The following is a 25,921-nucleotide window of genomic DNA, read 5'->3' as shown; positions in this document are numbered from 1 at the left end:
AAACACACTGTTTATTTGAAGTAATACTTAACTGCAACTACTGGATGCAGGGTTTCTTCTCCTGCTCTCACGACTTCACCCATGCATATTTATGAAACCGTCACTCTGAGACGCGGGGACTCCAGAACATCAGCGAGTAGAAGAACAGCTGGTTTGTCTTTGATGATGTCACTGTGTACGCAGACTTTGAGAACATCCACAGAGACTGAGTGAGTGGAAGTCAGATTAAAGGTTCAAGTTTCCTGAATAATGAACTTGAAGATTTGAAGGCGGACACCTCAGTCTCAGCACACCTGTCTGCAGGTAAATGGATCCATTTTTTACAGATTATTCTGGTGCCTCCTGCTCACAGCTCAGATTCTGAAGTAACCTGAGCTCAGGTGTGGTGTCTCTCAGGTGGCTTCAGCTGTTTTATGTATGAGCTGTTCTGCAGTAACTGAACCTTTTTTTTGTTCCGTCTCCCTCCCTCCCTCCCCAAGTTCTGTCAGCGGGTTCTTCCTGTTAAAAGGGAGTTCTTCGTTCCCCACTGTTGCCAGGTGCTTGCTCACAGGGGGCTGTCTGTTTGTTGAAGTTTCTCTCTATTGTCTTTACCTTACAACATGAAGCACCTTGAGGCGACTGCTGTTCTGATTTGCATCTGAAGTTGAATAAAGTTGAATGAATTTGAGCTTCAGTCTGCAGTCAGATAAGTATCTGTTTCACGTTGTTGGATATTACGCTTCATTCTATCGCTCACCTGCCCACAGAGAGACAAAATCAGCTCAGTAACGAAGACCTGCAGCTGAGGTCGCATGACTGCGACACACTGCTGACTTACGGTGGGATTTTTCTGCTTCGTCTCTGATCCTGGTTTAAAATATTTTCACGGCTTTAAGAAAATAAGAAGATATTCAACTGTATAAAACACACACACACAGTTTTCAGTAAAGAGGTTTCATTTTATTGTTTTGGATTTTTACTATTCCTGGGCTCGGGACACGCTCACTAACACAGTCCAGTTTCACTTCCTGATTAATAAAAAACTATCAATTATTATCAGATTACTGTTTTTCTGATCTCCTTCAGCCTCGGTTGAAGAGCAGTGAGAAACAGATGAATTTTAACTGCAGCTCAGAGAATAAGAGCTCAGTGTGAAGGACTTTTATTGTGAGATCATCACGTTACCCCTCACAGGTCCTGACCCTGTCCTCTGAGTAAATGTGTGACTTGACATAAAAACATGGCTAATATAAAAAATAAAACTGACCGGCTATATGAATGTTTGAATCAGCCTACAGACACACGGCTGCAGAGGAGGCCTGAGGCTGCACAGACTCCCTGCAGTCGCTCACCTCGAGATGGCGAGGGGGCCGGTGAGGGTTCTGGTCAGGGTTCTGGTCAGGGTGTTTGACCTGTGTGTGCTACAGAGGAACAGGCAGATTTTTAATGCTCCCCTTGGTTCTCCTGTAGCACCTCCACCCAGGCGTATGTAGCGCTCAGCTTCACTGTGACTACGGTGGGAGACGAGAACAGACCGTCTGCTGAGTAGTTAATGTTGGTGATCAATTTAAATTTTGTTTAATTTTATTTTTCTGAATCAAGTCGGTCAAAAAAATGTTTATAGTGTGAATAAGAATTTATTTTTTTAATTTCAGACAAATTGATGCTCTTTAAATGTAGTAGTAGTATTTTAGAGAGTTGCAGTACTACTACATGCACTTTAAATCTGTTACAGACTAGAAAACAATCTTAATAAAGTTATTCTTTGTTTTTTGTTTGTGTCCTTATTGTTAATAAGGACACAATGTTATGCAGAGATGCATGTATAATAACAACTTTATAGACAAATGATACTATTTACAGTCTGGGGGGAGTGGGGGTGGGGCGTAACAGAAAGTATCGAAGTAGAGTCACAAAGGAGCAGCAAGCAGGGGCGGGCTTTAGGGCGGCGCTACCTGTGATTGGCAGATCTCCACCTCTGGTTTCACAAAGCTAAGGTTGACACAGTGACAGGACTGCACTGAGGCCCCGCCCATCTTTAGTGCCACGCCACAGATTTTTCCACAAATTCCACACATTTAGCCAGCTTCCGTACGAGCGCCGAGCCCGGGGTCAGAGCCGTTATCCGGTCCATCTGGACTGCAGTGCTGCTGCCTGAAGCTGAAGGGTTCAGACTATCCTCTGATCATTCCAGGACACAGCAGTGTGAGCTCATACAGTTATACCTGTTTCTTCAGGCTACACCCAGGTGAAAGCCAATTCATCTGCGCTTCCCGTCACTTCTCCGAGCCAAGAAAAGAAATCCCTCACACTTGGGAGTATTGTCCCTCGGCTCGTTTTCTCTTCTATCGCTTACTCCTCGTCCTTTCTTCACCTCTCATACCCCTGCCATATTTCATTTAAATATTTCATCTAGTTGTCTTGCGGCTTCTGCGGCTTGCCAAGTGTCATCTGGATCGCAGCGACTACATGAAAGTGGAGCAGAGAACTGCGAGAGCGGGAAGTGCGGCGGCTCCGTCGGCTCTGAAACGTCTGCTGGTGATAAGAAGTGAAAAGGTGGAGAAGACGGGGGAGTGATAACTAATGTATTTCCTGTGTACTTCCTCCTCTCTGCTGTCACCTCCACCCAAACAGACACACACTCGCTCAGACTGAGAGATGTAACGATGTGTGTGTGAGTCTGACGTGTGATGTAAGGAAAGAAACGTGTGCATTTAGGTGTGTGTTGGAAACACTGATGTGTGTGTGAGTCTGATGGCTGATGTGAAAGTGGAGTAGTGCGTGATGAGCGAAACTTCTACTCGGGAAACAGCAGCGTGTCCGCTGGCTTTAAAGGTTTGCACATGTGTGTGTGTGGCCTCATACCCGCCTGTCTGCTGGCTCCAGCTGAGGTCTCCCAAATCTGTGCACACCACAGAAGAAGAAGCCAGGGCGGTCCTCGTGCTGTAGTTGAACTGCGAGAAAGACAAACACACTTCAGATTTTAACGCGTTTCGCCGCGCTGGCATGTAGCTCGCCGGACGCCATGCACCGCCTCCCTTTACAGCGCCATAAAGCGAGGTGTAACAGGGTAGCAGCTGTGTGTTCCTGCAGAGTGTAAATGAAATTCATGTTATTGCTGCGAGGTGTGTTTCATACACAAGGAAGCAGAACGTGTGTTCAAAGGCAGACGCCCCCTTTACCACCCAAACCACCCAAACATGTATTTGTATCAAATAAACGTAGAACAACTCAAACTGACATCTTGAGCTTTGACCCCTGGATCGAACCGGCGTGCCGCCGCCTCCTGAAAACCTGATGATCCAGAATCTGTTTGATCCTTTTGTTGTTCAGAAACTTCAGGACCAGTTCATTATTGCTTCATTTTTGTTACAGTGAAGAATTTTTTGCAACATTTCCCGTGAGCATGTACATAAAACCAGTTTGTATCTGAAAAATAAAGTTTTAGATCCAAGGAGACATCAGCTCGTCACAAATGTTTGATTTATAACACACGCTGACATGATCATCATTACAGAGAAATCATGTTTTCTAATGGAAATATAACAGTAATACAACGCTGTGTGTGTGTGTGTGTGTGACAAATATAAGCACACACACTCTATGAGGTTTCTGTTCCGCTTGCCAGGCTGCTCGCTGACCCCCCACAAGTGTGTTTGGCCTTTTAACTGTGCACTTCCCCCTCAGGAGAAAAGCTCTGCTCTCTGCAGAACCTCTGAAAATCCCAACACACACACAGACACACAAACAGACACACACGGAGACACACACACACACTGATCCGGCCTTTGAGTGAGTGGATTTAGCTTTGCGGGGTGACTGTAGTCAGGCTTGTGGTCACCGGAGTTACAGATAAAAGGATGTGTCACTGCCTCCGTGTGTGTGTGCGTGCTATTGGACGGACACACACACACGTGCGCGCAGAGCTGGCACTGAGCTCCTGAGTTCTCAGCTTAGCACTTGATCCTCTCTCTGGGAGGCTGACACCTCAGACAGAAAGCCTTTACAAACTCCTCTGGACTACACACACACACTCTCACACACACACACTGTCACACAGCACACACACACACACTCACACAAACACACACACTCACATACACACACACTCACACAAACACATACACACATACTCACACAAACACACACACTCACATACACACACACTCACACAAACACATACACACATACTCACACAAACACACACACTCACATACACACACACTCACACAAACACACGCACACACTCTCACACACACACACTCTCACAGAGCACACACACACACACTCACACACACACTCTCACACAGCACATATACTCACACACACACTCACACACTCACACACACACTCACACACACACTCACACACACTCACACACACACTCACATACACACACACACACACTGACACACACACACTCACACACACTCTCACACAGCACACACACACACACTCACACACACACTCACACACACACTCACACACACTCACACACACACTCACATACACACACACACACACTCACACACACACTCACACACACTCACACACACACTCACACACACTCTCACACAGCACACACACACACACTCACACACACACACTCACACTCTCACACAGCACACACACACTCACACACACACACACACACACACACACTCACACACACACACACAAACACACACACACACTCACATACACACAGCACATCAATGAGCGTGGTCAGAGGCGTGATGATGGCGATCTGCTGGTCAGCACATGTCTGCCGTCTCCACGCTTCGTCGCCGTCCGTCAGCGCCGATCAAACTCCACCTCTGAGCATTTGAGGAGCAGGAGGCATCCCGGAGCTACGAGTCCTCGCTCTGTGCCAAAGTGGAAAATCATTTGAGCAGATTGACCTCTCGTCTTCTGGCCCCGGGGCAGGGCAGACTGCTGGCCGTTTTAGCCCCAGCGCAGAAGCACTAATTCAGGCAGGCGTGGAGCAGGCGTGGAGCAGCCGTGACGCCGACGTGGATGTCAAGGCAGATAGAAAGCGCAGAGGCCCGAGGGCCCCAGCTGCCCGTCACTGGGGAGAAAGTGTGGCCGGTGCACCCCAGGGTGCCTGCATTTAACACAGAGACAGGATATCACTTCAGATTGGAGGGGGCAGCGCTGAGTGTATTTTAGCAGGCTGATGTGCAGCAGAAGATTGTCTTACTGGCTGAGAAACGCTGTGTCACTCAGTCTCTTTAAACCTGTCAATATTTATCAGAGGCACCATGATGAGTCCACACAGCTGTGCTCAGGATATTCATAGTTTTCAATATTTCAGTCGGAGATTTCAATCTTGACTTTTTTAAATTTGTGGCATTAAATTGAATAAAAAAAACGTTTTTTGGGAGCTATATTGCAACCAGTGGTAATCTGTTAATCTGTTATTAATCTGTGTCTCTCTTCCACAGCATGTCTTTCATCCTGTTTTCCTTCTCTCACCCCAACCGGCCACAGCAGATGGCCCCGCCCCTCCCTGAGCCTGGTTCTGCCGGAGGTTTCTTCCTGTTAAAAGGGAGTTTTTCCTCCCCACTGTCACCAAAGTGCTTGCTCATAGGGGGTCATATGATTTTTGGGTTTTTCTCTGTACCTATGAAGCGCCTTGAGGCAACTTTTGTTGTTATTTGGCGCTATATAAATAAAATTGAATTGAATTGAATTAATTTAACCAGAACTGGGTTTTTCCCCAATTTATTCTGACCATGTAAACAATACAGAACAAAAAAGGTTTAAAAAAACTTAAACACACTCAGCTGTCTTTAGAGACAGACCAGAACATAACATCATCAGGTGGAGGGAGGAGCAACGATGTGTTAGGAGCGGAGCGCTCTGCAGTGTTTCAGGTTTTCAGCCACATTTCTACAAACATCATATATTGAAAGATCATCAGTGTTTCCTTCATAATGTTGACATTTGTGTCAAAATGAAGCCATTAATGTGCCTCAGATCTGTGGGAACACAGTCACAGTTTACAGCAGTGATTTTTCCTGCATTTAGTCAAGTTTTAAAAACAAGAAAAGTCACCTCTGGATTTAAAGCACGAGTCCCTTCTGAACTCTGTACTGCACTTCACTGAACTCCATTTTCATTATGCTGTAATGATGCTGTCTTCCTTTCAGGAAGTGACTAGTGAGTCTAAACGAGGAGGGAGGGCTGGCTGAGAGTGGCACCACCACCATCTCATTGAACATAATTAATAAAAGCAGCCTGTACCAGTTTAAGAGGCTGATTAATGCCACAGTTACACGACAGCACAGAGTGCACACACAGTATGTGCCTTAACTGCCATAATGTAATAATAAGAATAACTGTATTTGTACAGCACTGTTACAAAGTGTTTGACAGTTTGACAAAAATTACACATTAAAATTAAGCGTACACAATCAAATATACAACACACGTGGTCTAATAATCATTCTCACGCACACACACACACACACACATTAGAAGAGCCACAAAGCTAAGAAGCTAACGTAAGAATAGGTTTTCAGAAGTCATTTAAAAGATTTGACCTGATTGGGCGAGGAAGGCTGCTCTAAGGATCAGGAGCTACAGACTGAAAGTGTGATCACCTCTGGATTTAAAACCACAGTGTGAGACAGTCAGGGGACCTGATCAGAAGATTGGAGAGGCCCGCTGGTGTTTAATGACATATAAAGTCCATGAAGAGCTTGTTATGTCATTAATAACAGTGTGACACGATCGTGCAGGGAGGGGTGATGCAATGAAGGTCAGAATTTTGTGATGTTTCTTGAATGATATGAAAAAAAGACTGGATGAGCTTTGAGATGTGAGATTCAAATTTCTGATGCTGGTCAGAAATAATGCTGAGGTTCTGAGCAGATGATCAGTCCTGACTGACCTCCTTGGAGAAGCTCTGAGGGCTGAGTACAAGAACTTCAGCTTACCAGGACTGAGATGAAGGAAACCTGAAGACATCTGATCAGTAACGACGGTCAGGCTGAACACAGACGCACAGCTGAGTGTCATCTGCATAGCAGTGCTAGGAGACGCCTTTAAAGCTGTTTAGTAGGTGACCCAGGGGTAACAGATATTAATAAAAGAGAAGTGGAACTGAGTCCAGAGAGATCCCACATACAAGAAAAAGCTCTGCCCTGCAACGAACAGCAAAAGAAACAAAGAGAGGAGGAAGGAAATCTCTCAGACAGACCCAGATCACCGGCACAGAGGTCAGAGGTCACTGTCACAGTCCTTTCGGAGAGCTAAAGAGTAACCAGGTAGCTCATATATGGGTGAAAGTAGTGTTTCAGTCATGAATCGTGTCAGTTCTTCATCATGAATTAATGTTAAAGTGTCACTTGTCATCTTAGCTGTTACTCTAGCAGACTGACTACTTATATACTCAGACATTCAGATCATACATTTACCTGAATTATGTTAAACAAATTATTGTGACTGAAAAAAAGTTCAGTTCTATTTATTACATAAAACATATTTAAAAACTTATTTTAAAACAGAAGCTGATCCAAAGTGCTTTAAAGGGGACTCTAATTTACCCCACCGAGCCCTGCTCTCATCACCTGACAGTAACTCTGTCTATGAGGCTGGATTCAAGAAATCAGTGTTTAAAGCTAAAGTTTTAAAAACATGTTTAGCAGCATCTTCTGTCAGTACGAACGTGATGTCATGTGGTTGGTAGACTAATAGACTTGCATTAGTTTATGTTAGCTAACGATACCTCAGAGGAAAATAAGGACACTAAAACTAAACATCACTGTTGTGCTGCAACAATGAGTCTATGTTAAACCAGGATATACTGTCCACTTTACTGTGTGTGTCTGTAGCAGGAGGTGGCTGTTTGGCTAGCTGCACTCAAACAGGAAAATCCAGCTGTTAGCTGTATAACCGTGAGATACCTGCTGCTACCCATCTTGGCCAGGTCTCACTTGAAAAAGAGGTTTTTAATCTCAATGGGATCGTCTTGGTTAAATAAAGGTTCAATTAAAAAAAGATCTTAAATCTAGCTTCACTGAGAGAGCTACATCCACGTGAGTTTGGGGTAAATTAGCCTTTATATGTGTAGAGTTCCCCTTTGAAGACAGACTCATTTACGTCCCAGGACTCTAAATATAAGAAAGGCTCAAAGCTTGTTTTATTGTCATTATTGTGAATGCTGGTTAAAATGTGTTCAGATGATGATTCATCGCATAAATCATGACACACTGCTCTCCTCTGCAGCTGCATTCATACTTACAAGTATCAGTATTAGTAGCATTGTCCTGTATTGACCTGATGTCCAATCCATACCAAAATTGTCAATATTGCACACCACTAATTAATTTATTAATACCATACTATAATGATCCTAGTATGTATGTTTCCTGTCTGAGTGGCACAATCTTGATGAAGATTTGCATAAACATCACTGAAAGCAAATACAAAACTTTTACAGAAATCACACCATCGTATATGTTTCTACATTTAACAGTTCAGTTAAGCACTGAAGCACCGAGCCTGTGAATGCGTTCATCATGCGCATGTTTGCTGTTTGTTTAGTTCGTTATGGTACGCACAAATCTGGAATCTTCCCGGTGCGGCTAAGCAGCTGCTGATTATCAGTCAAGTTGTGGAAAAAAACTCTTTAATTCAACAAACTGGGCGGCAGTGCTGACGACAACGGCGACAAAGTATGTCTCTGTTTCAATCACTCTTCATCACAATGCTCACACACACAACGCACAACTGTACGTTAGTTTGTGTACCTGCCTCTGTTCTGTCTTTCAGGTGTTGTGTGTCGTCTGAGTGTGTTTTGTTACAGGTGCAGCAGGTGGAGGCCAGCATGTCTGTTGGCTTCACCCTCAGCTCTTCAACCACCCTCGTCCTTTTCTTTTTCTATTCCTCTGCTTTTTTGCATAATGCAGGTAATAATGTGAATAAGCAAATAAATAAATAAAACTAAAAGATTAACGAGAGGAGCCTGCGGAGAGTCTACAGTGCTCATCCTGGCAAAGCCGATGTGCTTGGCACCACAAAGCATGCGGACCATGATCCTGCTTCCAAACGTGCCGGACAAAAAAAGATGACGTTTGGATGACATCATTATGTCACTGGATGCTTTATAAAGCAACCCGTGGGATCTTAAGTCTCCTGTATCTGTTTGTATCACCCACTATGTGCACAGATGATCGTTATATCATACTTAATATTAGCGATGGCTGGTGAATATTAAGTACGGCAGTGGGAATAGTACACTCAGTGGTATCGAAGGCTGCAGCTGCTGTAAGCAGTTGATGGACCACAGTTTTCTCTGGGATTTTAGAAATGAGTTGAAGTTTGCAAAGGGACCTGCAGTTAGTAATGATCTAAACCAGTGGGTCACCCAGATGATCATGACTGACTGATAACAGAGAGAAGTCAGGGGAGATGACAGGTAGAAACTCATGAAGAGCTCTGGGAGGAATAGTGTCCAAGGGGCAGGAAACAAGCAGAGTAGGTTGAGCCACACTGAACCTGTACACACTGAGGAATGTAAACTCAAATTAAATAAGTATCTTATGTCTTCCTTTAAAGCCCTTAAAATCAATCAAATCTAAGCGTGTGCAGATGGTCGATGGATGTTCGATAGATGGTCAATGGACAGTCAATGGATGTTCGATTTATGGTCAATTGATGATGGACGGTTGATGGATGTTCGATGGATGGTCGATGTATGTTCAATAGATGGTTGATGAACGGTCAATGGATGGTCAATGGATGGTCGATGGACGGTCGATGGATGGTTGATGGATGATGGACAGTCGATGGATGGTAGATGGATGGTCGATGGATGTTCGATAGACGGTCGATGGGCGGTCGATGGATGGTAAATGGACGACCGATAGAAGGTCGATGGATGTTTGATGGATGGTTGATGGATATTCGATAGATGGTCGATGGATGGTCGTTGGATGATGGACGGTTGATGGATGGTAGATGGACAGTCGATGGACGGTCAATGGATGTTCGATAGATGGTCGATGGTAAGTCGATGGATGGCTGATGGACGGTCGATGGATGTTCGATAGATTGTTGACGGACGGTCGATGGACGTTCGATGAGTGGTTTATGCTTACACAGTGTGGAGATGTGTTTGCCGTGTTCTTTCTCTGAAGCCTTATTGCTAATGTTGCTTGTGGGGGTTTAAATGACTTTGACTAACGGCTACTTTGGTTGTGAGCAGACGTCGTTCACAACGCTAACTTGGACGACTGTTAACACTTTCACCGTTTTTTAACATATAAACAACACTTTCAGTGCAATTATGTTTATCTTCAACTAACCTCTGCACATCTTTTTAGATTTCCGGTTGTAATTTTGATGTTTGTATGAAACAGGTTTATTGTAAATGAGACACTGACTCTCAGTGGGACTACCTCTATAAATAAAGGTTAAATAAAATTTAAAAAACACTGCCTGCAAAAGTGGTCCATGTACCCGGAGTGGACGTTGTGTGGCATTTGTTCGCAGCCATTTCACAACCAAACATCATTCAGATGTTGTACAGGAAGACCCGTGTGTTTGGATTAATGTGATCGGGGGGGGCCTTAGGGGCCTCTCTTATTTAATATGAGAGGCCCCTAACAATCACCATGGCCATTATCAGCCTTTCTCGCTTTTTATTGGCATTATTTATGTGCGGCACATCTTTAACCACAGTTTTTAAAACCTTAAACCTGGTCTCATGGTTTGCCCAGACACCGAACGTTTCAGGGAAGAATGCTTCTTCTCATTTCATTTTCAAACACTGAAAATGAAATGACAAGAATTTGGACGCAGACATGTCTAACCCACATCAGATCTAAGAGGCAGACAGTGTTTAATGGGAGGCGTTTGGGAGGAAGAGATGTCCTTTCACCTGTCAGCCACACTGGGTCTTTGAGTTTTTCACTAAATTGAAAATTGAAACGTTCAGCTGGAAAGGTTTAATCAGGGAGGGACACTGCAGTATCTGAACATCTCTTCATGAGCACGTATAAAAAATAATCTAAATAATCTCTCTGCAGTGAGCTCCTAACATCCACCTGGTTAGCGACTGTGCACAGGTGTACAAGACTTTAAAAATGAAGCAGTAAATGGTTTTTAAATAATCTGCTTGTTTAGTGAGCGGACAAAACCAGCTAAACCAAATGGTTACTGAAAGCTGGCGTAAGTAATTTTCTTACACTAACTCAAAAAATTATTATATATTTTTACCCCTCAGTTAACATGAAGCAACTGTGAGTAAAATGCAACTAAAATATATAATATCAAAGGTTTATTTAGTCCAGTAACTAATCATTAAAGTTTATTTGGTATAAACTGACTGCACACGAGTCAAGGAAATTTCTTTGACCAGGATTCATTCAATGGAATATTTTTCTCAGTACTTTTACATGTAATTAAATTACCTAAAGCCAGTGTTTTGGGCTGATTTTTTTTTTAGTACCATGGCCTAAATCGCCCATATATATTAGAATTAGAGAAAGACCTGAACTGTTTTAGAAAACATCTTAGGGGTTTTTGACGCGTGTCAGTCAGAATGAATATTTCCTGTTTTGCAAAAAGAACCATTTAATAATAAAAACGTGAATTACCGGGGTTAGCCTTCAGGTTTGGTTGGGTTGTCTCTAACGGCGACTGAGACCTCAGGGGGTTCATTTAGACCTGGGACGGAGCCCCGGTGGTCCCTGAGCCTGGCTTTGAGAAACCCCCTGTGTGCGAGCAGCTCAGTAATGGAGTGCAGTGGCCTGAAGTCTGTCCTAATGACTGTAACACATGTGCGTCTGGCTCTCAGCCCTCTCATTAACGTCACTGGACACTGTATACTCTGACTGTGTGTGGATGATCTCATCTCCTCTCAGAGCGCTCCGCCCGTGGCTGTGGATGTGTCTGTATTTACGTGGACACCCACTCACGGCACTGGTGCGGATGCCGTGTCGAGGAGGCCGCTCGTACCCGGAGACAGCGTTTGCATCTCCTGCAGGAGCTCCATTCGTGTTTTCGTGTTTTTCTCAGTGTTTCACTCCACAGTAAATGTTTCTGTTTCCTTTTGTTTTGCTTACAGATGTTACAGCTCCGCTTTATGAATGTGTGTGTGTGTGTGTGTGTGTGGTAAACAGGGTGGTTTGCTCTGTGGAAGAAGGAATTTCCCCCAGCAGTCCCCATCAGTAATAGTGCCTGTAATGAGCTGCAGCTGTCAGCCTGGTTTCTGCACACACACACACACACTTCAACAGAAAACACACACTCGCAGTGAGGAGGAAGCAGTGAGTCACTCAGCGGTGCGCCGTCTTACTGTACACTGATAAACACAAAGTCATCAGACACACAAACACTTCCTGAGAAATACCTGCAGCCAAAAATATCCTCACCGCACTGCCGTAAAAACACACATTTTCCTGCCTGTTCTCCATTGTGTGTGTGTGTGTGTTAAATGTTTTAACGTCGCTTCATTTTTTGACCTTTTAGTGTGAGCATTAGAGGAGTCAGAGCAACGGCTTAGCGGCCGCAAGGACACAAAGAAATGCTTCAGATGATTTTCCTCCTCTAATGATCCTCATGCAGCGAGCAGATTTTCATTTCACTGTATTTTAATTCTCCGTCCTGCCAAAAAAAAACCCAGCGCAGCTGACTGAAACATGCTCTGAAGCAAGGACGCGTCTCTGCTCGGCTGACAGGAAATCTGATGAAACGCGTCCCGTCCTCTCTGAGTTTCAGGCGCGCTCGAGCTTTTGTCCAGTTTGTGCCGAGAGGATTTTTTTAAAAACGAGTCAAAATTTGAAAAAAAAGGACAAATGCACCTCTCCCCCCAATAAACCAGAGACAAACAACGAACAATATCAATTTTAAATATTTGTTAATACTGTATAAAAGTACAGTTTTCCTCTCATATGTCTGGCAAGCAGGAGGCTGGGAGTGGTGGTGTATTTTTCTGACTGGTTTCCAGTTACAGCAGGGAGAGAATCCCGGGAACACAGATCCATGTGACATGAGCAGTAACCTCTGACCCCTGTCCACGACTGACAGGGACAACCAGCTTCATCCTACAGACCTGCTGCCTCATTTTTATCACTTTTCTTTGCATTCATAAAAATTCATGTTCCTATGGGAGGAACCCTCACCCCCACTTCGAACCAGAACCTCTGCCCAGCAGCAGTTGTGAAGCTGAGATGTGGAACGGCCAGGAGCTTTTAAAAGCTGCCGAGGGGTTTAACGAGTTCCCAGTTTGTTTCTGATCTGGTCTGTTAGAAAAAGCCTCTCTGAGCGCCGCTCGAGCATGCTTCTCCCGATCGTGGGGAGAATTTTCAGCTCTGAATGCCGAGTTCACAGTTTGGATTTGTGGGGAATCATCTGAAGGCTTCAGCCTGACCTGCACCCTCCCCCCAACAAACCAACACGAAGATGATGAAGCTGATAAAGACGATGAAGACGACGATAAAACTGCGAGCGGCGGCTTTGTGTTCCTGCTGAGCCTCGGCTCGGTATGCGACCTGCCCGGTCCTCCGTCTGTGACCTCTGCCGGGTTTTATCTGGTTCCAGTCGAACTTTGGAGATCAGACTTTAATTTTGAAGGCGCAGCGCGGGACAGTGATGAATAGGCTGCATCAAGGAGGGCTTAAATTACCCCACTCCCTGGTGGCAGCACTGACCAGAGGAGAGCAGAGGGGTGTGTGCGTGTGTGTGTGTGTGTGTGTGTGTGTGTGGTGACCTAATAACAGCAGACGGAGAAAGAAAGAGGGCTGGTCAGCACTTGCCCCCTCAACCCTGCTAGCTCCGCAACTCACCCACAGAGGAGGAGTGAGGACAGTGTGGGTGGGGGTGTCTGTGGGGGGGCTACCTGCCCCTTCTGCTCCTTCTGTGGGAGTTGGGGAGCTCTCTGGTTGTTGGAGGAGAGCCTGTCCTGTTTTGTTTTCATGCAAATGTGATTTTTTCTCTTCTCTGTAAAATAAAAGCACAAGCTTACCAGGTTTCTTTTTTTTGTCTTTTATTTTGGAGGTGGCGACCGACATGGCGGAATGAAACAGCCGGTCTCAGACTGCGAGGGGCCCGCAGAGATTATTGGTTTCATTTTTAGGAACAGAAAACGAGAGAAATTCCATTTGTGCTGAATTTAAGTTTCCTGATTTTCAACCATTTTACTGGAAAAATGTTTTCAAATGGATCTACCAGAAATTGATCAGTTTACAAGAAGATCATTAATAAACTGATTGATTTGGTTTCTGTGTGAACACTAAAATTATTTTCAGTCTTTAAAAATATCAACAAACTGTGTTTGAGTCATTTTAAACAGTGAATATTTTTTTAAAAACTGCTGAGAGTTTTGATTTTGGGTTTCAGTTTAAATGAGCTAAGTTACCACTTTCGTCCTTTGTTTTTATTCGTGTATCATTTTTACCCAGCTCACAAATCTGTGTGTGTGTGTGTGTGTGTACGTGTGTGTGTGAATTAACAAAACAAACCCATAAAAACGTCACCTCCATCAGTGACCCCAGACAGGTTTCTGAGTTTTTGCGTCGTTTTAAAAGAAGAACAAAGAACAAACTGGAATCTGCGGAAAAACTGCGGAAAAACCGAGCCGCACACACGCGCGCGCGCGCAGTAAGGCGTGTGTGTCGGTTTTCTCCGCGTGCTTAAAAAACTATTAAAAACATTTTTCTGTCTCTAACTTTGAAAATCACTTCCTGTTTTCCAACTAACTGCAGATGTTCCGCACATTTATGCCGCATTTTTTCTTAATAAATCTGTCACGTGCACGCGCAGCAGAAAAGGCTGCAGACATCTGACGTTTCCTCACAGACGAACCCGGCGCGATACATGTCCTCACACCCCTCCACAACAATAACAATAATTATTATTGTTATAATAATAGTTATAATTATTATCATTAATATATTTAATAATAACTATTATAATAATAATTATTATTATATCAATAATTATATTTTATACTGACATTATTACTAATATTATGAATAATTTTAGTATAACAATAATTATTGTGATTGTTTGTATTATTGTAATAATAATAATTATTATTCTTTTTGTTGTTGTTGTTGTTGTAGAGAGAGGAGCAGGCAGCGGCTGTGCGGCGCGCGCGTTTTCACGTGAAACAAAAAGTTTAAACCAAATTAAAAATAAATAAAAGTCCAAATTTAAATGAAGCTGCTGAGAAACTTTAAAATCAGAAGAAAAACAATCTGAAAAAAATTACTTTGATTTCAACATCTCTCTCTCTCACACACACACACAGTGCACAGAATCAGCTAACATCTGTGTGCACATCTGCCGCAGTTTGACGTGCAGACGAAAAGTACATTTAAAAGTGTTAAGGCTACACTTTCTACACACACACACTGCTGATCGGCGTAATCAGATTACTCTTAAACACGTGAAATATCTTTGAATAAAACCTAAAAATGCGTTTGTCGGCTTTCAAGTTTGGTCACGTGAGGGTTAAACTTTGTTTCCCTCATAAACACGCGTATGTTAAGTGAGTGTGTGCGTGTGTGAGAAAGAGTGTGTGTGTGTGTGTGTGTGTCCTCTCCGCGTGGCTCCGTGTTTCTCTGATTCACAGAAGAAGAAACGCAGCTTTGATTTCCCAAAGTGGACCGTGTCAGTCAGCGCGTGTACGCGGCGCGTGTGAGTAGTGGGAGTGGTGTGTGTGTGTGTCTGTGTGTGTGTGTGACACTGATGGATGCGCCAATGGAGAGACGGACAGATGCTGGGGCGGATCTAACGGAGCAGCAGCAGCTCGCGCTCAGTTCGACACACACTCGGAGCACGAGCCGCGGAGAGCGCGCGGGCACACACGGGACACTCACCGGGTCTGCGCGAGGATCCGAGCGCCGGAAAACCTCCTCCTCCAAACTTTGCTCTCGTCCGCGAGCCTGGGAGCGGCTCCGCGCCTCCTCACGGCGGCCTCACCTGAGAGAGCTCACCTGCGCGCGGACACGGCTCCTTGTTCTAGTAGGAGCGCAGAGGGAGGCGCTCCTGGGCAGAAGGAGCAAGTCTCATCGGCAGCCCGAGCCTCCTCCTCCTCCTCATGCACATTATTGCAAACAGGGAGATCCAATCAAGCACGCATCTCATCGATTCACGCGCACGCGCACACGGTGAGTGAGGGACTTGTCTTCAGCGGATTTTTCAAAGCGGACAAACACCTCCTCCTCCTCCGGTCCTCCGGTCCTCTGCTCCGGTGCAGAAGCAGTTTTCTCTGGATGTTTGTTCCCGCTCTGAAGAAGTGCGCGTGATCACCGGGAGGCACGCGGCGGAGTCCCAGCCCGCAAAGTAAGTGTGTGTGTGTGTGTGTGTGTGTGTGTGTGTGTGTGTGTGTGAGAGAGAGAGAAAGGGAGAGAGAGAGAGAGGAGGTCGGGAGGAGGGAGCTACGTGACGCCGCTCAGCGCGGAGCTTGAACCGGAGACGAAGCGCCGCTCAGTGCGCGCGCGGCAGGTTTGCGGACTTTGACTGACGCAGTCCTCCGGTCTGTCCTCCGGTTTTGTCCCCGCAGCTCGCCTGTTGCAGCTCGGACTCATCGGCGACTCACGAGGCGGAGCTTCTCCTCCTGCTGCTGCCGGGGCGGCGCGCCGAGGCTCGGCCACGGACCGGGACTCCCGCCGGTCCTCCGTCTCCTCTTTAAAATCTCCTTTCTGCAGTTTTTGCTCCGCACCTGCCCCCCTCCTCACGCACCCTCCCCGCTCTATGCGGGAGCCCTGAGAGCAGCGAGGGGGGCACAGTGCCGGAGCTCCGCGGAGCCCCCGGGCAGCCTCGGATCAGCGCAGACTCAGAGCGACTCTCCGCCGGACCCCAGAGCCGACATGCCGCGGAGGAAGCAGCAAGCGCCGCGGCGCGCCGCAGGTAAGCCCCGCTGTTTGCCCCCCTCCCCTCCGCTCAGCAGCTACTTTTCATTCATATTTCCCCACTCTCTCACACACACTCCTTCTCTCACACACACACACACACACACTCCAAACACAAACACACACACTGTCTCACACACACACACACACTGTCTCACACACACACACACACACACAGCATCTGTAGTTAAAAACAGACAGCTGGATTTATTTTTCTAATTTGTACAGTTTTAACCCAACGTGTGTTTGGAGTGTGTGAGAGTTTTTTCTGATTTTGAAGCAAAATATTTATATTTTATTTTGCCCCCCCCCCCACACACACACACACACACACACCTGTAGGCTGCATGTTTGATGAAGTGAATTTTCAGAATAAACCTTCAGCTCTTCACAGAGGTCAAAGGTCAGTGTGAGCTCTAGGAAAAGGTTTGGTCGTGCTCAGTGTGGACCCAGCGCCTTGAGTCTGCCGACTCCGATGGGTTTTTTGAGGATTACCGAATAACTGACAGAAAACAAAGTCGGATTTATCTTGTTGTTTTTTAGTTGATGGATTTTTAAAACATTTTTCTCTCATTTTTAGTGCTGTCGTATTTCGGAGTTTCTCGTTGTTCCTCCGGCCGTCGATTTATCCTTGATAATCGGGGGCTGGTCCTTCCCGGCCCTCAGATTTTTCCACCTCTGTTTTCTTTCCCTCCTCCTTCAGTTTCTGGGAAAGACTTCTCTCCCCAAGTAAAGATTAGTTCACGGGCCACAGAGCGAGGCGGGAGCGAAGCTGGAAAAGAGCTTAATGGACAGTCGCCATCTTTGATTTGACGCCTGATTGATCACCCGTCACCCGACCGAGCCTTTGATCTGTTCATTCCCAATAAGTGTCAATAAATCACCCCCTCCTCCTCCCCCCAGACCGGCTGAAGTCACGTCGATCTCACAAACTTCAGCGCTCGCCTTGTTCTGTTGTTAGCACTCAGCTTAACATCTTGCTGAATCACAGATCATTTCACGATGACCTTTAACCTTTGGTGTTTGGCTTTAACTGGAGGATTGCTGACCACACACGCACACACACACACACACACTGTGGTGTTACAGATGTGAGGCTTTGCTTCATATTTGATTCAATCATCTGAACTCTGACAGGCACATTTATCAGAGGCTCTTATGGTCAATCAGAGCCAGGGGGGTGGGGGGGTAATGGACATGCTGGGCAGGGTTAAAGCGGCGGATGGATGCAGGAAGCTAAACGATGGATTTCTTTCTTGAGAATAAACGTGCCAGCTGAAGGAGGAGCTTCATTTGAAACTAGCAGCCACGTCCTATTTTTTCTCCTCCTCTGCTCTCCTCTCCTTTCCTCTCCTCCTCTCCTCCTCTCCTCGTCCTGCAGCTGCGAGCTGAGCGGTTTTGGAGGACTGAATTTGAGAGGGTGATTCAAACTGGTTGCCATGTCGTGACAGAGTTCTGGGAGGGTGATTCGCAGTTTTGGGCCGAGGAGCCTGCTTTTCCTTCAGCGTGCTCCTCCGTGACGCTGATCTGTTTCCCGAGCAGCACGTGTGCTCAGAACACGCTTGTCTGAGAGGTGAAAGTTTGGTCGTGCACGCCACAGCGAGCTCACAGCGCCCGCTCCACATGTGCAGACTGGTTTTACTGGACGCTGTGTTTCTCATCTAAAAGCACATTTGTGTGTTTCTGTGTCAGTGTGAGCGTGCTCAGAGGATTGATCCTGCAGGCCGGGGCGGCGCAGTGGCGCAGCGGTTAGCAGCGTGGCCTCACAGTGAGGAGGTGAATCTGCTGCTCCTTCTCTCACTCACATTTTCTCTTTGTAACCAAACCTCGCCGTTTTCTTGGCGTTTACATTTTTGAGTCTCTGCTGAGCTCTTCTGAACATTAGACCTGTTTCTTCTCCCCTTCACCGCCCGACACACACACACACATGCTTCCTGCCGTGGTGACGGAGCGCGCTCAGCTGTCTTAAGAGGAGTTGTTTTGCCAGCTTCATTAGCGTTGTGCTAATTAGCCGAGCAGCTGATGGATCTGTGACAGGCCTAATGATCGGAGATGACAAGCTCTGCACGCTGTCACGCTCGCCAATTAGCTCTGCGCCATCGCTGGATGTAATCAACGTGATTGTACGCCGTCCGCGTTTGCCTCCCGTCCACCACGCCGCAGGTGAGGGTTCACTCGAGGTGACGGTCCTGAGCAGGAGGCTTTATTTTTTCCGAGCTCGTGACATCAGCGGGCTTTTGTCCCCAGGCTTCAAAGTCACACTTCATTGTTCTCACACAGGAAGTTCCACCATCAAACAGCACAGCGCCGTTATTTACCCGCAAACAGAAAAACACCATCATCAGTGAGGCGCCTGCACGCCTTACATTTGAATTACAAGTCCTCACACACACACAGACACACACACACACTCGTGTGAGGACAACAAAAGTCTTAGTTCATAGGAGTGTGTGTGTGTGCGCGTGAGTGTGTCAGCGTCTCCGTGATGTAACGAGATCCGTCGTTAAAGTTCAGCTGGTTGAGTTTGTTTAAAGTTTTGATGATTATCTTCCAAACTGCAGCTTTTCATCATAATTTGGTAAAATCAGGTTACAATGAGGATGAAGATCATGTGACACGCCACTCGTCTCTTATTTATTTCACCTGTTAGTGAACAGCACACACACGCACACACACACGCACACAGACACACACACAAGGCTGCTGAAGACGCTCAGGTATCAGAGGTCGTCCTTTTTCCTCGGATTAAGGCGATGTTCATGAAGAACCCAGCGCCGTCACGTTTTCGCGCCCCTGCCCTCAGCTGCTGCAGGTTTGGTCGCTGGTGAACCAACACGGGCCACACACATGTTTTCCCCTCAACAGAGGTGCTGCGGGTCTCTTCATCTCTGGAACCGCTGACGACTGTTTTCTTCTTTTGACTTTGTTAAAATCAGATTTTAAGCTGAAAATTGAAAATGCCAGATGTCTACCACGACTCGGATGTTCGGCGTCCTCGACGGCTCGGTGGACGATTGCAGCAGTTAGAATAATAAAGCGTCGCGTTCTCAAACACAAACTGTTGAGTTGGTTTTTTACAGGTCTTAGAAGACAATGTGAGGAAGGAAGCCTGTCTCCAGCCGAGCGGCACTTTTCTGATGTCACAGAGTTAAAGTGGGAGTGGCTTCCACCGCCTGCTCCAACGTGGCCGATCGGCAGCAGCTTCAAAAAAGGCCGTAAAAGGATTTTTAAGAAAACACGATCTGATCACGAACCAGCATTATTCGGGTGACTCGATATCTGAGGATCTTTCTCACGTCCGGCCTGCTGTAATCAGGCGGTAACCACGGTAACAATGCTATGAACCGCTACGTATGGACATTTGATCACGGTTTCAGAGTTGTTACGATGTTTCGACGTCATTATTTGTTTGGCTCGCACACTGTGATTGGTTCCTTAAAGCTGGGATATTACTGGTTCCCCAGCCTGCAGGGCCTTCACTCGTACGTAACCTTGTCTACAAGCCGTTCGATTCAGCTTTGTTTATACAACCCCAAATCTCAACAACAGTCACCTGAAGGTGTTTATAAAGTAAAGACCCGGCAATCAGAAACGTGAAGCAAAGAGACATCCATCAGAACAAGGATCAGGTGGAGGTGGATGGCTGCTCCTCATGGGAATCCCCCAGCAGCCTACACCTATTGGAGCATAACTAAGAGAGGATTCAGGGTCACCTGATCCAGCCCTAAATATATGCTTTAGCCAAAAGGAAAGTTTCAATCTTAAAAGTAGAGATAGTGTCTGATTAGTGAACGTGAGTGGATCTCAGCTGAGAGGACGCGTCTGAAACCAAACAGGAAGTGTCACCATCATGAGTCGGCAGGCCGCGTCAGGTTCAGGCGGAGAACTTAGAAGTATACCTGAAAAATAAAAAGTACACTTCAGGAAAAATAATGAAATGATGTGTTGTGCACAAAGAGAAGGACCCAAAGCAAAGCAGGTTTGGTGTTTTTGTGGTTCTCAGACTCGGAGACGTAGCCTTAAAATTTGATCTTTATCTGGAGTAAATATATGAGGTCAGATGTGCTGTGAGGTCAGAGACGTGTACGGGAACGCCCCGGTCTCTGAAGCTCGTTCAGCGTGAGGCTGGAACACCGAGGCCATCGTCTGTGACCCGCTGGGGTTAACCTCGGCCCCTTAATGAAATGTTTGAAAGTGGCGGACGCTGTGATTGTACCGTAGTTAAATATTGGATCATAAGGATGGACAGCAAGCCATTGACACTGTAAAGCAGATTATGTGCACGAGCGGGAGGAAGCAGAAAGGAATGAAGAAGCCGGTGAGCAGACAAACGACAGTCACGGGGGGGGGGGGGGGGGGGGGGGGCAGGGGAGAGGAGCCCCCCCCCCCCATTCCTCCAGGATAAGTGGCTGATGGTTTATAAACAGTGTTTCTTCTCCTCCTCTCCCACAATCCTCCGTCACGGCTCCCATTAGGTTGACAGCTGTCAATTAGGCTCCCTTGGTCTGGCGCTCTGCACTTTATTGCCGGCAGTTGATGCTGTCATTCGCTCCCAGTTTCGCCTTGAGCGTTATCACGAGCGCTCAAACAGCCGATAGCTGATGCATCAGCAGTTATTTCTTAAATTGGCTCACAAGGCTGCATCCGCTCCTCATTTCTTCTCCCCCCTCTCCTCTGTCTGTCTGCTCTCTGCTCGCCTCCTCTTCCTCTCCAAACACCCTGGTGTGGGGGGGGGGCAGAGATTTTGGTATGAAGTCAGAACAACAGCAGCTAAAACATCAGCAGCGTGTGTTTAACGAGAAATCGTTTTCATCCTTGAAGCGACGCAGAGAAGGCGTGACGGAGGAAAGAATGACCGCTGGAACCAAGCAGGTGTGTGTGTATTCAGGATGAACAAGGTTTCTGTAACACACACACACACACACACACACACTGCTCTCACAGATTATTACTGAGACAGCTACACAGCCTGCTTTGAGATTTTCTTTGCTGCCACACTCTTCATCACAGAGCATTCCTAATCATCGTCATCATCTCCCTCAAACTCTGAATGATGCTTCTCTTTAAGAAGCTCGGCCGTTCCTCTCCAACTGCTGCCTTTATTTTTACGGCCTGTTGGACTTCCTGTCATGCTCAGGAGACACATCAAGAGACGAGAGGCCCAGTTGGAGGATGAGTTAGTGTTGAGACAAGGTGTGTGTGTGTCTGTGTGTGTGTGTGTCTGTTTGTTTTGAGTGTCATCTGGGCTCAGCTCCAGGTCTGGTTTCTTCTTACCCTCAGTGGGGGTTCCCTTTATGTCTGCGAAATGTGTGTGTCCTTCGCTTTCCCACGGAGGCTTTGGCCTAACCCAGACGAGACTGGCAGCCATCAGTCTGTGTGTGTGCGTGCGTGTGTGTGCGCGCGTGTGTGATGAAAGGCAGGAGAGCCGGCAGCGAGGACCCGTCTGAAGGTCCGGTAATCAGGGCCAGCCTAAGCTGACATCCTCCTCCGGCTGACAGGGCCTTCCTCTTCAGTCCACACACACACACACACACACACACACACACACACACACACACACACACACACACACACACACACACACACACACACACACACACACACACACACACACACACACACACACACACACACACACACACACACACAAACGCACACACACACACACACAAACGCACACACACACACACACAAATGCACACACACACACACACAAATGCACACACACACACAAATGCACACACACACACAAATGCACACACACACACACAGATCAGAGCCTCTGAAAGTTTTGATCTGAGTGCCGTGTTTATGAGCCAGCACTGAGCTGAAAGCAGGCAGGAAAAGTGCAGCAGAACTTTATTTAACTTTAAATGTATTAATATATCAAATTTATTGAACTTTAACCTGCAATCAGGTCAGAGGTCAAAGGTGAACCTGCTGCCAGTTTTACTTTCTTACCTTGTTTGAGGGTTTCAGTCCTCCATCAAACTGAAATCCGTACTCTTTCAGATTTTCATCCCCAAAATCAGAACAGATCAGCAGCTGTGGAGGACGTCCGATCGTTGTTATTACAGTTTCGTCCTTTAAGAGTGATTCCAGGCTGTAGATACAGTTTCTTTGTCCAACAGTGTCTCCACCACACAGTTTTTCGCATCCTCTCTGAGGATGAAGCTTGGGTTGTTCACAGACGGCCAGTTTTGGTCACAGGTAGCCGATCACTTCCTGTTTGAGGGTTTGTCTTCAGGCTCGGTGGATGCTGCTTCTTTTTTTATTTTTTAACCATTCAACATCCCAGAAAACCCGACTGTACGCTCAGAGCACCACACACAACGATCTGCACGGAGCAGACGAGTGTGTGTGTGTGTGTGTGTGTGTGTGTGTGTGTGTGTGTGTGGAGGCAGGTGAGAGAGAGAGTCGTCCATGCTGAAAGCAGGGAGGGGGCGAGGAGGAGGAAGGCTGTTTTATTTTCTACTGTGAGGGCCTGTTGCTAATTAATGTTTCTTGGTCGGTTTCTGTCGGAGCTGAGTAATGTTTTTGATCTTTATGCCTGATAACTGCATACCTAATGAGATTTCAAAGCTGGTGGAGATGGGAGTTGCTGCTCCCTGCAATTATTGACAGATGCCTTTTCTCCGCCACTGGCTGCCGCGCCATAAATCCTTCCTCAGTAATGAGCTTGAGAAGTGCCACCCTGCCAGTGAGCTAATGAAACCGAGCAAGGGGGGCCGTGTGTGTGTGTGGGTGCAAAAGAGTGCATCACACTCCTCTGACACATTTTTTTCTCTTTAAATGCACTCTGCAGATGTCAGCCACCTCGGCTGCCAGAGAGAAAAGAGGCAGGGGGAAGACGGCGAGCCAGGAAAAAAGCGAGACAAAGCCCGAGTTTGGGTTCAGGTTACAGCCCAGTGTTCAGGCCATTTGTCTGCGTTTGCCTGTTTTATTTGAAATACTAGCATCTCTGTTGCCAAACAGGACTGTGATTGATACCCCCCCCCGCCTGCCCACATCCACCAGCAGCTTCTCCCTCTTTAATTCTCAATGAACTCCTCTTCTTCTTCTTCTTCTTCTTCTTCTTCTGTGTCAATGCTCGGTTGGCCATGCTCGGTTTGTAGAAGTCAAATGTGACTTTTAGTCTTGAATATTTTAGTCACCCATGGTTGCACTAACCCTAAATCCAGGGCCCGGTGTTCAAAAGTAATCTGGCAGGATTGATCCGATCCAGTGAAACCAAATCCAGAAATCTGGTTGTTCACAGGAAAACCAGGATTATGTGATCGTAGAAGATCAAACTGGATCCAGTCGGAGTTGTTCTCTGCATTTCAGCAGGATAAGGATTAATATCAGTCCTGATCCCAGCAGAGGACTGGATCCAGACTGGATTACAGGAAAAATGAAATCAAAACTGGAAGTGTATCAAACAACTTTGTATTCAGTACATGATAACTGTTTTCATACATTTGTTAGTTTACTTATGATGCTCTGTACTTACAGTTCATAGATAAATGTAAGATACCACAAACTGTGAGCTGTGTGGTAAAATCAAGGTTATGAAGTAAGAGTTTAAAGGTGATCACAGCAGATGAGTTTGATACCCACACAGCAGACTTAATGACTGTATAATGACAAAGAAGATGAGGTGAACACGGCTGTGGATAAAATAATGAATGTATTGCTAATTAAATATTCCATGAAATGTCTGTTAATATCAAATTTATAATTCATTCATTTTGTTAGTTTTGGTGCCACTGCAGCCCATTAAAAGTGCCGATGATCCAGATTTCTTTAATCCTTAAAGTCTGTACCTGGGGCAGATTGACCCTTTGACGTTTTCCATGGAAGGATCGTTTTTATCCGGATTACACATGACCAGTCGCGTCCTGGACTGACAGCACTGGATGGTGCTGACTAAAGCTAGCGTGGTCTGGGGCATCAGCAGCTACTTTCAGACACACATCAATCTGCATATGAATAATCAGGGTGCATCATGGGTAAAATTCAGTCGGGTCCAAAGTGTTTCTGTTTTTGTGGTTCTGAAATGAAGCAAACTTAGATTTCAGCTTAAAACCCAAAAGTGTGATTTTCCTGCAGAGACCGTGTACAGGTGTGTGTGTGTGTGTGTGTGTGTGTGCGTGTGTGTGTATGTGTGTGTTGCATGTATTCGGAGGCCTCTGAGAGGCGAGTGGTGTGTCGCTGCCAAACAGTCGATTTCCCACTCTCGTCCACTCCATACATCACAGACCCGCCCTTCTCTCCTGACACAGTGACGTGTGTCATTTATCAAACACGGCCTTGCCAGGCCTCGTGTGTGTGTGTGTGTGTGTGTGTGTGTGTGTGTTAGAGTAGGGCAGAGATCTCCTCTAGGAGAGGAGGAGGGTTTGTTTCCTCTCGTGGTGATCAGAGAGGAAACAGAAACTTTAAACGCTGTTTTACGTGCTTGTGTTCTTATAGAGCATCATGAATAATTACAGCTTATAGCTATGTAAACCTCCGTGTGTGTGTGTGTGTGTGTGTGTGTGTGTGTGTGTGTGTCCAACACACACGCACACACACACCCACACTCACAGAACCTGTCCTCTGATTCAAAGGGAGGCCTTACAGGAAGAAGATGGATGCTCCTTAAAAAGAGCCTGTTGATGGATATGAATCTGGCCCCTCATTCATCACTGTTACATTATTTAGACTGGATCCCTGCAGAGCTGTAGCCCGACACGCTGGGGTGTCGGGTTACGGCGGGGGTGTCTATATGAACTACAGGAAGAGCGAGATTAAAGGTGTGAGCAACCACAGCAGTCATGATTGTGACTGAACACTGCAACCTAATGCGAGGCTGCATGTTCTCCACGTGGCGGTTCTCCGGGTTCTCCGGCTTCCAGTCCAAACACCAGCTGGAGACTGTGAAGCTGCTAATGGACGAGAGCTAGATAAAGAGCTTGAAGTGAATGTCAGTCTAAAGTGCTTTGCCTGGTCGGTGATTCACTTGTTACCGGGGTATATCGCCACGGTAACACGGATGCTGCAGACTCGAGCTACTCTGGAGCAGGAGGACAGAAGCACCAGCAGGCCCATTTTTC

The 25,921-nt window shown here is 46.3% G+C and overlaps 1 protein-coding gene and 1 long non-coding RNA gene across 3 annotated transcripts in view; one reads left to right on the top strand and one right to left on the bottom strand.

Annotated features, from left to right (window-relative positions):
- Window positions 1–495: 495 nt before the first annotated feature.
- LOC112847310 (uncharacterized) lies at window positions 496–15,949 on the bottom strand. Its single transcript, XR_003220790.1, has 3 exons — window positions 15,813–15,949; window positions 4,678–5,083; window positions 496–2,933 (listed from the first exon to the last, which is right to left on the bottom strand). It is a non-coding gene; the product is annotated as an uncharacterized LOC112847310 (long non-coding RNA).
- Window positions 15,582–25,921, top strand: part of tshz3b (teashirt zinc finger homeobox 3b) — a 31,487-nt gene continuing 21,147 nt past the window's right edge. Inside the window, exons 1-2 of one of the 2 annotated variants that reach the window (XM_025908658.1) lie at window positions 15,582–16,278; window positions 16,499–16,845. In XM_025908658.1, coding sequence (XP_025764443.1) covers window positions 16,806–16,845 — 40 coding nt within the window. In that variant the 5' untranslated portion in view covers window positions 15,582–16,278; window positions 16,499–16,805. Of the gene's footprint in view, window positions 16,279–16,310; window positions 16,846–25,921 lie in introns of those variants that run through there. The other variant, XM_025908659.1, reaches the window with a different exon arrangement.

The sequence above is a fragment of the Oreochromis niloticus genome, linkage group LG1, assembly GCF_001858045.2.
Source record: "Oreochromis niloticus isolate F11D_XX linkage group LG1, O_niloticus_UMD_NMBU, whole genome shotgun sequence".
NCBI lineage: Eukaryota > Metazoa > Chordata > Actinopteri > Cichliformes > Cichlidae > Oreochromis > Oreochromis niloticus.
The sequence above is the reverse complement of the archived record's forward strand: the minus strand, read 5'-3'. Positions and strand labels throughout refer to the sequence as shown.